Source organism: Gekko japonicus, unplaced genomic scaffold, assembly GCF_001447785.1.
Source record: "Gekko japonicus isolate JY-2015 unplaced genomic scaffold, Gekko_japonicus_V1.1 scaffold1145, whole genome shotgun sequence".
Taxonomy (NCBI): domain Eukaryota; kingdom Metazoa; phylum Chordata; class Lepidosauria; order Squamata; family Gekkonidae; genus Gekko; species Gekko japonicus.
In genome coordinates this window covers 525,326-538,600 of record NW_015165859.1, presented here as the reverse complement: position 1 = coordinate 538,600, position 13,275 = coordinate 525,326, and the positions used below count along the sequence as shown (strand labels likewise).

At 45.7% G+C, this 13,275-nt stretch overlaps 1 protein-coding gene across 1 annotated transcript in view; it reads right to left on the bottom strand.

Annotated features, from left to right (window-relative positions):
* DHDDS (dehydrodolichyl diphosphate synthase subunit) overlaps positions 1-12,774 on the bottom strand; it is a 44,240-nt gene extending 31,466 nt beyond the window's left edge. The window contains exons 1-3 of the mRNA XM_015411209.1: positions 12,700-12,774; positions 6,705-6,830; positions 5,184-5,300 (exon numbers count right to left, since the gene is read on the bottom strand). Of these exons, the coding sequence (XP_015266695.1) occupies positions 5,184-5,300; positions 6,705-6,767 (180 nt within the window). The 5' untranslated portion in view covers positions 6,768-6,830; positions 12,700-12,774. The remainder of the gene's footprint in view (positions 1-5,183; positions 5,301-6,704; positions 6,831-12,699) is intronic.
* Positions 12,775-13,275: the final 501 nt, after the last annotated feature.

Below are 13,275 nucleotides of genomic sequence, written 5' to 3'. Positions count from 1 at the left end.
TATCAATTATCAGCTTTTAAAAAATCCTTGGAAAAGCCAGTGGTGGCATGGGGTGCCCACCGTGGGCACTGGGGCACGGAAGCCTACTATCTAGAAACCCTACTGCCATTGTATTGCATTGACAGTCACAGCAAAAATGGGGCTTCCAAAGGAAAGTGGTGTCATTTGGAACAACCCCACAGTTTTGTCTAGTCTGACTGGCAGCTGGTCTCCTACGTCTCGGGTCAAGGTCTTCTACCTCACTTCCAACCTGATTCTTTTGACTGCAGATGCCAGGGGTTGAACTGGGGACCTTCTCCATGGCAAGTAAATGCTCTACCACTGAGCCAGAGCCCCAGGGCCCATAGCAGAGCTTGGCTCTTTTCCATAAGTGGGCCCAAAGCCACAAATGTTGTGTTGGTTGGTACCCTTAAGGCAAGGAAAGACATACAAGCAGTGAAAAGCATCTGAAACTTATTTTAATGCTTCAGAAGTAGCATGCATTTTTACCCCTATCTTCCCTTCCAGGAGCTGATGGTCATGTTCCCCACACCTGCCCCATTTTATCCTCACAACAACTCTGCTGGGCTGAGAGAGACTGGTTCAAAATCACTAAGCAACTTTAACGGCCAAGTGAAAATTTGAAGCCAGGGCTCCACAGCCCTAGGCTAAAACTTTAACCATTACAACCACACTGGCTTTCCAGTTATACTTTGTTTTTAATGTACCACAGACCAATGCACCCTCTAAGCTGTGGAGTCTTGTGAGCAAAAATTCTACTTTGTGAGCTACTGGCATTAAAGTCGTGAACGAGTAATTTGGCTACTGTATAAATTAGTTTGCTCTGGAGCCATCCTTCCTGAGCGAAGACAAAACTGTGTGAGCCAGAGGCTAAAAAACTGTGAGCTAGCTCACACTTACTCAGCTTAGAGAGAACACTGCCAGAGACTTGTCAATCAAGTTGATGCTTTTAAACTCATAGGCTAGAAAACAGAAGTCTAGAACAAGGTTACTTCTTATGAACAGAATATTATCCCCACACTGTTCCTTACATCTCTGTAAGGCTACAGTATCATTCTGCACCAGGGTCCCCATAGTACCCACTTGCTACTTCTTCAAAGCAGGGAGCCAATTCTTGCTCTTTTTTCACTTCAGTGAGGTAGGCAACATCACATCTGAGTCTGCAGGGAATGCCTATTGTAAAATAGCTAGCTTTATCGAAGGAGGATACTTGGCTTGGAACCTCCCATCATCTTGTGACCAGCCCTCATGGCAGCCATTTTGCAACTGGTCCTGTATCCTATGGCAGCCATTTTGTGGTGGCACCCATAACACTTTCTCAAAATTCCAGGAGCATCCACAGGCTCAACAAGATTCAACAGCCCCTTGGTTAGATGCTAACACTTTTTTTAAAAAAGCAAAGCCTTAGGACTTTAGGGAAGGGGCCTCAACTACCCCTGAAGGATCCAAATTCACCTTTACCTCATACCTGCCCGTAACTTTAAGCCTAACACCTTGCTTTCTCTAATCATACCAAACCAATATATTTACATAAATTGGCAAGATTTTCTTATTAATATCCAGACAAAAAAATAATCCCTCAGAGATTAAAAAAAGCATCCTACGGTCAAGCTCTGTAGCAGAAATAGAGTAAGTCAGGGAGCCAGAACTGGACCTCTGCATCAAGGAAGGGGAGGAGTTCATTAACAGAAGCCTTGATGCCCTGCATAGGGAAGGAGAGACCAGTCAAGGCAACAACAGTGTGGCTGACTGCCCTAACAAGACTCCTCAGAGTGCTACAGCAAGACCCCAAAGGCATCAAGTGAGACGGCACTCCATGACATTAGAACTGAGGAATCAATTCCAAGCCCTTGTGCTGGAGGCAGAGATAGAAACACTGCCAGTGGAAATATCACAAACACAAGGGAGACAGAGGAAGAAGGTCATGGAGATACAAAGAAATGGCACTGCAAGGAAAAGGAAGGTGCTGGCCATAGGTAACTCCCTGCTGAGGGGTATGGAACGTCATGTGTCCAGGCCTGACCCCCTGGCCCGAGAGTTGTGTTGCTTGCCTGGGGTTAAAATTAAAGGTATTACAGAGAGGATCCCTAAACTCATCAAACCTACAGAGCATTAACCATCTGTGTTGGTCCATGTAAGAACTAATGACACGGCTGTGAACAACATCAAAAAAATTAAGGCTGACTATGACACTCTTGGGGGGAAGCTGAAAAGAATGGGAGCACAGGTGGAGTTTTCTTCAATCCTTTCTGTCATAGGAAGGGGAATACGATGGGAACAGATAATAATGAGGTGAACCACTGGCTGCACTGGTGGTGCTGGCAGGAGTGATTTGGATTCTGGGACCACGAGCTAGGTTTTCTGGATGATAACCTACTAGGCACATGATGGACTTCACCTGTCAAGGTTGGGGAAGAACGTGTTTGGCAGAAACCTGGAGAGATTCATCAAGAGGGCTTTAAACTGACAACCCAAGGGGAAGGAGATGACCAACACAGGGATTTAAATGAAGGAGAGCAAACAACAGAGACCTACCTGGTAGGGCTGGGTCTAATGAAGCCAAAAGTGCGGGGCTTCAGGTGTCAATGTACCAATGTTCAAAGCTTGGCTAATCAGAAGGAGGAGCTTGAGCTTCCGATGCAGACAGAGGGATATGATTTAGCAGGCATTACAGAGACTTGGTGGCATGATTCACATGACTGGAATGTAGTCGTGGATGGATACAAGTTGTTCAAGAAAAACCGAAAGGGTCAAAGAGGAGGCGGAGAAGGGTGTGAAGAGAGGGGTTGTTTGTCAGGAAATACTGCAGGAGGAGGGCGACAGCCCAGTGGAAAGTATCTGGGTGAGGATACGGGAAGGAAGGACAAACAGTATTGTGGTTGATGTCTGCTACAGACCTCCTGACCAGGATGAGGAGGTGGATGCCACCCTCCTTGAACAGCTAGACAGGGTATCCAAACAACATGACCTGGTAGTTATTGGTGACTTCAACTTCCCTGATGTGTGCTGGGAGACATACTCTGCAAAGTGCCCACAGTCACGCAACTCAGAGGTACGATAAGAATCATTCTATAGACAAGACTGCTGGGAGGGAAAGGGGCAAGTGAAGGGTGAGCTCTCCTTAAAACAAAAGCTCTTGTAAGCTCAAGCTGTTGCTTTCCCAACAAGAAGGAAACATGGTAGGGGATCCAAGAAGCCAATGTGGATGAACAGAGAGCTGCGTGATGTGCTGAGGGAGAAACAGGAAATGTTCAAGAAATGGGGGCAAGGATAAAGAAGAGTATCTGCAGGTTGCTAGGCACTGTAGATCACAGCAATCAGAGAGGCCAAAGCTCACAGTGAGCTAAAACTGGCCAGGGAGGCGCACTACAAAAAGAAACATTTCTTCAGATCTGTGAGGAGCAAATGCAAGATAAAAGAGGCAATGGGCCCACTGTTGGGTGAAAATGGAGAAACTCTGACAGAGGACAGAGAGAAAGCAGAAAGGCTCAATGCCTCTTTTGCCTCAGTTTTTTCCCCTGAAGAAGAGAACAGGCTCATCTAGAGATGGTGGTAGGCAAGTCACAGCATCTGGGCTGCTGGTTGACACGGACAGAGAGGTAGTTGAGAAGCACCTGGCTGCCCTGAATGAGTACAAATCCCCCGGGCCAGAAGGTATGCACCCAAGAGTGCTCGAAAAACTTTCTAGAGAGCTTGCAGAGACTTTGTCCATCATCTTCCAGACCTCTAGGAGGACGGAAGATGTGCCACAAGACTGGAGGAGGGCAGATGTTATCTCAACTTTCAAAAAAGGGAGGAGGGATGACCCAGGAAACTACAGGCCAGTCAGTCTGACCTCTGTCCCAGGGAAGATACTGGAACAGATTTTAAAGGGATCAATCTGCCAACATCTAAAGGACAACCTGGTGATCCAGGAAAGTCAGCATGGATTTGTCCCCAACAGGTCCCCCAGACCAACCTCATTTCCTTCTTTGATCAAGTGACGAATTTACTGGATCGAGGGAATGCTGTTGATGTTGTTTACCTGAATTTCAGTAAAGTTTTTGACAGGGTTCCCCATGATGTCCTGATGGGTAAACTAGAGGACTGTGGACTGGACTGTAGGATAGTTAGGTGGACAGGGAACTGGTTAGAGAATTGCATTCAGAGAGTAGTTATCAATGGCATTTCATCTGAACGGAGTGAGGTGTCCAGTGGGGAGTCACAGGGCTCAGTTCTAGGTCCCGTACTTTTCAATATTTGGATCTGGATGAGGGTGTGAAGGGGCTACTCATTAAATTTGCAGATGACACCAAATTGGGAGGAGCAGTGAACACACCAGAAGACAGAGACAAAATTCAACGAGATCTGAACACACTGGAAAAGTGGTGGATGTGAACAAGATGCAATTTAACAAGGATAAGTGCCAAGTTCTACATCTGGGTAACAAAAATGAGGAACATGCATAATGGATGGGGGATACACTTCTGAGTAGCAGTGTGTGTGGACAAGATCTTGGGGGTAAGGGTGGACCGAAAGTTAAATATGAGCACCAGTGTGATGCGGCGACAAAAGAGGCTAATACAAACTTACGGTGTATCAACAGAGGTATAACATCCAAATCACAAGGTGTCATAGTCCCACTGTACACTGCATTGGTCAGGCCACACCTGGAGTATTGTGTGCAGTTCTGGAGGCCTTACTTCAAAAAGGATGTGGACAGAATGGAGCATGTGCAGAGAAGAGCAATGAGGATGATCGGGGGCCTGGAGACCAAGCCCTATGAGGAAAGGCTGAGGGACTTGAGGATGTTTAGTCTGGAGAAGAGAAGGTTGAGGGGGAACATGATTGCTCTCTTTAAGTATTTGAAGGGCTGTCGCTTAGAGAAGGGCAGGGAGCTGTTCCCGTTGGCAGCAGAGGACAGGACTCGCAATAATAGGTTTAAATTAAGGGCAGGAAAGTACCGGCTGGATATTAGGAAAAACTTTTTTACAGTAAGAGTGGAGCAACAGTGGAATTAGCCACCTAGGGAGGTGGTGAGCTTCCCTGCACTGGCAGTCTTTAAGCAGCGTCTGGACAAACACTTGTCAGGGATACTATAGGCTGATTCTGCATCGAGCAGGGGGTTGGACTAGATGGCCTGTATGGCCCCTTTCAACTCTGTGATTCTATGATTCATCCTATTTAGAAAAGGTACTCCCCACCTGTGCCAGTTTCGCAAATCCCTGTGTGTGCCCTTCTAGTTTCTTCACATTATGCTTCTGAGCGTAACGCCGGTTGCCATCCATGATGAACGCCACATGCTTGGGCATCGGTCCAGCCTGGATGTAAAGACACAAAGAGAGGCTGAGGTGAAAGGGAATGACAGTCCGCCCAGTTTTACCTGAGCCCTTTACCCAAGCTCATGTCTTAAGAAGAGTGAAAGGAAAGGTCTAGAACACAGACAGTGGGCAGAGCAGGGAGAAAGGGCGCAGCCAGATACTCAACAGGGTACCTGAATATAATTTTTAGATAAGTCATAGTGGAGACCATGAGGAATCATAACTTAAAAGGAGGAAGAGAACCTAACCTCTGCAGGGAGGTCACAGGTGGGACCCGGGACCCCCAGCTATTTCTCAGCCCAAGCTCTTGTGAAGATAAAAATGGAGGGGGGGGGATGTTGTAAACCACTCTGGGTCCCCACCGGGGAGAAAGGCAGGGCATAAATATTCATATACTTAGATTTGAGACCAGTAGCACTTTCTGAACTCCTGTTTACTCCACCCTTAGAAGTTAATTCCTAAAAGATGGAAACAGACAAACAGTACAGTACTAAGCAGAGTTACACCCTTCTAAGGCCAGTGCAGTCAATGGACTAAAAAGTGCATACCTCTGCTTAGGATGGCACTGAGAGTCTGTTTAGGTCTATATTTCCCCCCCAACAGCAGTTTCCCATCAGCCTCTTGAAGGCTGCCAGCAGTCCCAGGGAGGTTATGGTCATTCATTGTTACGGATCCCTGCCATCTCATAGACTTGTGCATACAGGCTCTATTTAACTACCAAGCCTAAAAGCTATTAACCAAGTCATCCTTTACAGCCAGGGTTTATTGAGGATTCCCTCACAGCCTAGCCTGTTCAGAAACCTGCATACAAGAAATATAGTGTCAGCTGGAGGATAGTTGGGAGGAGCAGCGAACACACTAGGAGACAGAGACAAAATTCAACGAGATCTGAACACACTGGTAAAGTGGCGGATGTGAACAAGATGCAATTTAACAAGGCGTCATGGATAGGGCGGTATATAAATCGCATGAGCCTGATGGATAGGGTGGTAAATGAGCCTCATGGATAGGGCGGTATATAAATCGCAAATGTAATGTAATAGTTTTATGGATACCATGGACTGCCAAAAAGACAAATATGTGGGTTCTAGATCAAATCAAGTCTGAACTCTCCCTGGAAGCTAAAATAACTAAACTGAGGCTGTCATACTTTGGTCACCTTACGAGAAGACAGGAGTCACTGGAAAAGACAATAATGCGAGGAAAAGTTGAAGGCAGCAGGAAAAGAGGAAGACCCAACCTGAGATGGATTGACTCAACGAAGGCAGCCACAGCCCTCAGTTTGCAAGACCTGAGCAAGGCTGTCAGTGATAGGGCGTTTTGGAGGTCATTAATTCACAGAGTCACCATAAGCCGAAAACAATTTGATGGCACTTAACACAAACACACACCATTTTAACTTACTTTTAACACACTGGCACAGAATCTCTCCAGCATCGACAGTTCACCTTCTGTTATCCACGACATCCTTTGTCCTGTCTTGTCCGGAGAGATGAAGAGGAATTGTACTTCTGTTCAAGCCTGAAGTCACTGTCAGATCCCAAGAAATAAGAGTTGGAAGGGACCTCCAGGGTCATCTAGTCCAACCCGCTGCACAATGGAGGAAGTTCACAAATACCTCCCCCCCACCCCAAGTGACCTCTACTCTATGCCCAGACGATGGCCCCCCCCCCAAAAAAAATCAGGATAATCAAGGGGCTGTGAGTGCACCACACTTATACCTGCTTGAAGGAGGGGCAACGTTCCTGGAAATTGAAGGTAAGAAGGTAATTATACTGAGAGAACTCCCAAGAATGATGATACTGGAAAGGAAAAAGTATAAGAAGTTGGCGGATAAATTGAGACAGATGCAGATTAGGTTTAGGTGGGAGATTCCGTTTGGATTATCATTCAACTACCATGCTTTGAAATATTCGATAACGACAATGAACGATTTGCTGAGATTCAAGGCTGACAATATAACAGATTTTGGAGATATATAAAGAATCATTATGGAGTACAAATTTTTATCTTGGAATGTAAATGGACTAAACTCACCCAATAAGAGAAAATTAATTAGACACTGGTTGGAAAAACAGAAATGTAATATCATCTGCTTGCAAGAAACTCAATTATTAAGAAGAAGAAGAAGAAGAAGAGATTGGATTTATACCCCGCCCTTCACTACCCAAAGGTGTCTCAGAGCGGCTTACAAACTCCTCTCCCTTCCCCTCCCCACAACAGACACCCTGTGAGGTGGGTGGGGCTGAGAGAACTCTGACACAAACTGCTCTTTTTCAAGGACAGCTGTGCCAGAGCTTGCGACTGACCCAAGGTCACATCAGCAGGTGTAAGTGGAGGAGTGGGGAATCAAACCCGGTTCTCCCAGATTAGAGTCCGCACACTTAACCACTACACCAAACTGGCTCTCAGTTTAGGAAATTTGATAATAAATTTTTGATCAATAAAAAATTAGGTGAAGAATTTTACTCACTAACAGACAAAAAGGTAAAAGGTGTAGTAATTTATGTAAAGAAGGAATTGAATCCCAAAGAAATTTTTAAAGACAAAGAAGGTAGATACGTTGGAGTAGAAATATCGATGCATCAAAAAAAGACTTTGATTGTTAATGTGTATGCACCAAATGGTGCCAAAGAATTTTTTTTTCAAGACTTGATGAGTGAGTTTGATCAAGTGTCTTATGACGAAGTGGTGGTGGCAGGTGATTTTAATGGTACTGTAAATAATGAACTGGATAGACAATCTAAGAAGGGAGACGACAAAATTGGAAAGTTACCAAGGACCTTTTTTAAATTGATGGATCAAGAGAAATTGGAAGATGTTTGGAGAAAATGGAACCCAGGAGTCAAAGACTCCTATTAGCATTTCTTAAACAGTAAGCTTGGAAAGCCAGTGGCTGACTTCCTCCTCCCCAGCCTGGTCTCTGCCCAGAGGGGGAAAAAAACTTTTAAAAATGCACAGTGGAGGTTTGGCTCATTTCAAATTTTCCAGAAAAAAATGCATGTCTTCCCACTAGAAAATAAAGAGCTTTTCTTAGCTAGACAAAATCAAATGTGTGTGGTACAATACATATAGAATTGGGGGGGGGGGGAGTCTTTTGGCACCTTCAGGAGTAGTAGATTTACTGGGGCATTAGATTTCATGGGCTGGAGTTCACTTCAACACATTCACAAGGGAATGTACCATTAGTTTGCAGATAGGCAAACCCACAACTTGGCATTTTTCAGTTGGCTCCACCTCCTGTGGCAACCATTTTGTGGTTGCATCCACCACCCTATGTTAGAACTTCAAAGGTGCCTGCAGGCTCAAAAACGTTGAACATCCTGGCAAGAATAATCATTCATAAAGGTTCAGCTTAATTCACAAGAGCCCTAGAAGCTAGATCTTCAAGTGGTACGTGGCTCTGTCATGCTTTGAACATAAATCAACGTCAGTGCATGCACACAAACATTAATGCATCATGCAAGCTGCTGCTGCACACTGCAGCTGCTTAAATGGATTTATTTAAAATTAGATATATCCCATAATTATAGCCCACCCAATAGCTCAGGGCAGCACACATTCTGTAGATCAGAACATTCTGCAGAGCAAGGGATGTTTCTCCAAGCATGTCATTAATCCAGTGAATACATCAGAATAGTGCCAGGGTACTGTAAATACCCCCTCATGGATCACTGCCTTGTCGTGGCGAGGGGGCTTGCGTAGTTCGATGAAGCTGTGGGCTATGCCGTGAAGGGCCACCCAAGACAGACAGGCCACAGCAGAGAACTCAGACCAAGCGTGATCCCCTGGAGAAGGAAATGGCAACCCACTCCAGTATGTTTGCCAAGAAAACCCCATGGACAGTATCAAAAGGCTAAAAGATATGACGCTGGAAGATGAGCCCCTCAGGTCGGAAGGTGTCCAATATGCTACTGAGGAAGAGCAGAGGGCAAGTACAAGTAACCCCAGAAAGAGTGAAGCGTCTGGGCCAAAGCCGAAAGGACGCTCAGTTGTGGATGTGTCTGAAGGTGAAAGGAAAGTCCGATGCTGCAAAGAACAATACTGCATAGGAACCTGGAATGTAAGATCTATGAATAAAGGTAAGCTTGACGTGGTCAAAAATGAGATGGCAAGACTGAACATCGATATCTTAGGAATCAGTGAACTAAAGTGGACAGGAATGGGCGAATTTAACTCAGAAGACCATTATATCTACTACTGTGGCCAGGAATCACGTAGAAAAAATGGTGTGGCCTTTATAGTCAACAAGAGAGTGCAAAAGTCAGTACTGGGATACAATCTCAAAAACAACAGAATGATTTCAGTCCGATTCCAAGGCAAACCATTCAACATCACAGTAATCCAAGTCTATGCCCCAACCACTGATGCAGAAGAGGCTGAAGTGGACCGGTTCTATGAAGACCTACAACACCTCCTAGAACTAACACCAAAAAATGATGTCCTCATCATCATAGGGGACTGGAATGCTAAAGTAGGAAGTCAAAAGGTAACTGGAATAACAGACAAGTTTGGCCTTGGAAAGCAAAATGAAGCAGGGCAAAGGTTAACAGAGTTTTGTCAAGAGAACACACTGGTCATAGCGAACACCCTTTTCCAACAACCTAAGAGGCGACTCTACACATGGACATCACCAGATGGGCAACACCGAAATCAGATTGACTATATAATTTGCAGTCAAAGATGGAGAAGCTCTATTCAGTCAGTAAAAACAAGACCTGGAGCTGACTGTGGTTCAGATCATGAGCTACTCATTGCAAAATTCAGACTTAAACTGAAGAAAATTGGGAAAACCACGAGGCCATTCAGGTTTGACCTAGATCGCATCCCTGATGAATATACAGTAGAGGTGAAGAATAGATTCAAGGGTCTGGATTTGATAGATAGAGTGCCTGAAGAACTATGGACGGAGGTTCGTGACATTGTACAGGAGGCAGCAATCACCACCATACCAAAGAAAAAGAAATGCAAGAAAGCAAAATGGCTTTCTGATGAGGCTTTACAAATAGCAGAGGAAAGAAGGAAAGCGAAAGGCAAAGGCGAAAAGGAAAGATTTACCCAACTGAACGCAGATTTCCAGAGAACAGCAAGGAGAGATAAGGAGGCCTTCCTGAATGAACAGTGCAAAGTAATAGAAGAAAACAATAGAATGGGAAGGACTAGAGATCTCTTCAAGAAAATTGGAGAAATCAAGGGAGCGTTCCATGCAAAGCTGGCCATGATAAAGGACAAAAACGGTAGGGACCTAACAGAAGCAGAAGAGATTAGGAAAAGATGGCAAGAATACACAGAAGAACTATACAAGAAAGACCTCGATGTCCTTGACAACCACGACGGTATAATCACTGACCTCGAGCCAGACATCCTGGAATGTGAAGTTAAATGGGCCTTAGAAAGCATTACTAACAACAAAGCTAGTGGAGGTGATGGTATCCCAGCTGAGCTATTCAAAGTCTTAGAAGAGGATGCTGTTAAAGTTCTGCACTCCATTTGCCAGCAAATTTGGAAAACGCAACAGTGGCCACAGGATTGGAAAAGATCAGTATACATTCCAATCCCAAAGAAGGGCAATGCCAAGGAATGTTCAAACTATCGCACAATTGCACTCATATCACACGCTAGCAAGGTCATGCTCAAGATCCTACAAGCTAGGCTTCAACAGTACGTGGATAGAGAACTACCAGAAGTACAAGCTGGGTTTCGAAGAGGTAGAGGAACGAGAGATCATATTGCCAACATTCGCTGGATTATGGAGAAAGCAAGAGAGTACCAGAAAAATATCTACTTCTGCTTCATTGACTATGCTAAAGCCTTTGACTGTGTGGATCACAACAAACTATGGCAGGTCCTTAAAGAGATGGGAGTACCAGACCACCTCACATGTCTCTTGAGAAACCTGTATAAGGGCCAAGAAGCGACAGTTAGAACCGGATCAGAGTGAAAGAGGAGAGCGCAAAAGTGGGCTTGAAGCTCAATATCAAAAAAACTAAGATCATGGCATCCGGCCCCATCAGCCCTTGGCAAATAGAAGGGGAAGTCGTGGAAGTAATGACAGACTTCACGTTCCTGGGATCCCAGATCACCACAGACTGTGACAGCAGCCATGAAATTAAAAGACGCCTGCTCCTTGGGAGGAAAGCGATGGCAAACCTAAACAGCATGATAAAAAGTAGAGACATCACTCTGCCAACAAAAGTCCGCATGGTCAAAGCAATGGTATTCCCAGTAGTCATGTATGGCTGTGAGAGTTGGACTATAAGGAAGGCCGAGCGCCGAAGAATAGATTCTTTTGAACTATGGTGCTGGAGAAGACTCTTGAGAGTCCCTTGGACTGCAAGAAGATCAAATCAGTCAATCCTAAAAGAAATCAACCCTGACTGTTCCCTGGAAGGCCAGATAATGAAACTGAAGCTCAAATACTTTGGCCACCAAATGAGAAGGGAGCACTCACTGGAGAAGACCCTGATGCTGGGAAAGATTGAAGGTCAAAGAAGATGGGGACGGCAAAGGATGAGATAGTTAGACAGTGTCATAGATGCAACGAACATGAAATTGAGCAAACTTCAGAGGACAGCGGAAAACAGGAGGGCCTGGCGTGATCTGGTCCATGGGGTCGTGAAGAGTCGGACTCGACTGTGCGACTGAACAACAACAACTGTAAATTGTAGACAGCCAGTGTCTAGAATGCTGGACTAGGACTGGGAAGTTCATATCTCTGCACAGCTCATCCGGCCACACATTATCAGGCTAACCTATCAAACAGGATTGTTGCTGCAAGGCAAGGATAAAATGGAGGAAGGGAGAACCACATAGCTACCTGGAGTTCTTTAGAAAAAGGGCAGGATAAAAACACAACAAAATAGGAACTATTATAGTACACAGCCATGAAGCATTCTGGATTATCTCAGGGGGTGGATGGGTGACACCAGGTCTCAGTGTAACGTACCTCACGGGATGGTTGTTATGAGTGTAAATCCACATAAAGTACACGGAACTCCTCGGAGGAAGGGGGGCAGGATAAAACCATAATGTAAATACCATACGCAACCACAAAAGAGCAGGACGAAGGAAAAGACTGCAACAAACAAGCAAAAGCTGCCATGCTTTTAAAAACGAAGAGAACACCTTCCGCCGCTCGTTTTGAAAAACTGGGTTCGGTTGTGAAACCAGTTTTCTGCCCCAATCTGTGTAATGCACGTAGGCAAAGACTGAGGGGGCCACCCTCTGACACAGAGAGACAGGGACACTCTCGCCTCCTGCAGAGAGCAAGCGGAACTCTCCCCCCGCTCCTTCCTTCATGCACCAGTGCAGGAGGAACAGAGCTGCGCTGTGCCCTCCTTTGCCTCCCCCCCCCCCATCCCATCCCATAGGAGGCTGCACACGTGTCTCCTCCACTCACCAGCCTCTACGGAGCAGCGGTGGCTGTTCCACTGTGTGTTCCCGCTGCTGCTTTCCCAGCCGCAATCTGCGGCCGGTTGTGACGTATCATTCCGTATTTGTTACAGCGACTCGCCCCGATTTGCGTCACTAGGGAAGTCAGTGCGCGTGCGCGGGAGCGCCCGCTGAGGGCTGTAGGATATCCTGGGAGATCCCGTTCGGAGAGAGAGAGAGAGAGAGAGTGCGTGCAAGGGAAGAGGGCAGGCAGCGAGCGGGCTGACGCTCGGGGCGGGACTCACCCGGAGGATTTGTGGTGGGGTGGGGAATAGGGAACCGATGGGTTGAGCGCACTTTGACAAGACGTGTTGCGTATGTCAGTCAGCATTAAATAAATATGTGATAACTGTATATGTCTTTCTGAGGTCTCTGTATTTCCCTGCTTACCATGTTTCACAGTCCATTTTCCCAGTTAGATTTTTATTTGTTTGAAGGTTACCTTTCTCCTTGAAACTCATGGTGGATTAACCCTACTCTGCCCCATCAATTAAAAACTGGGAGTAGGGTTGCTAGTCCCAATGGCCTAGGGGGGTGTGGGGGT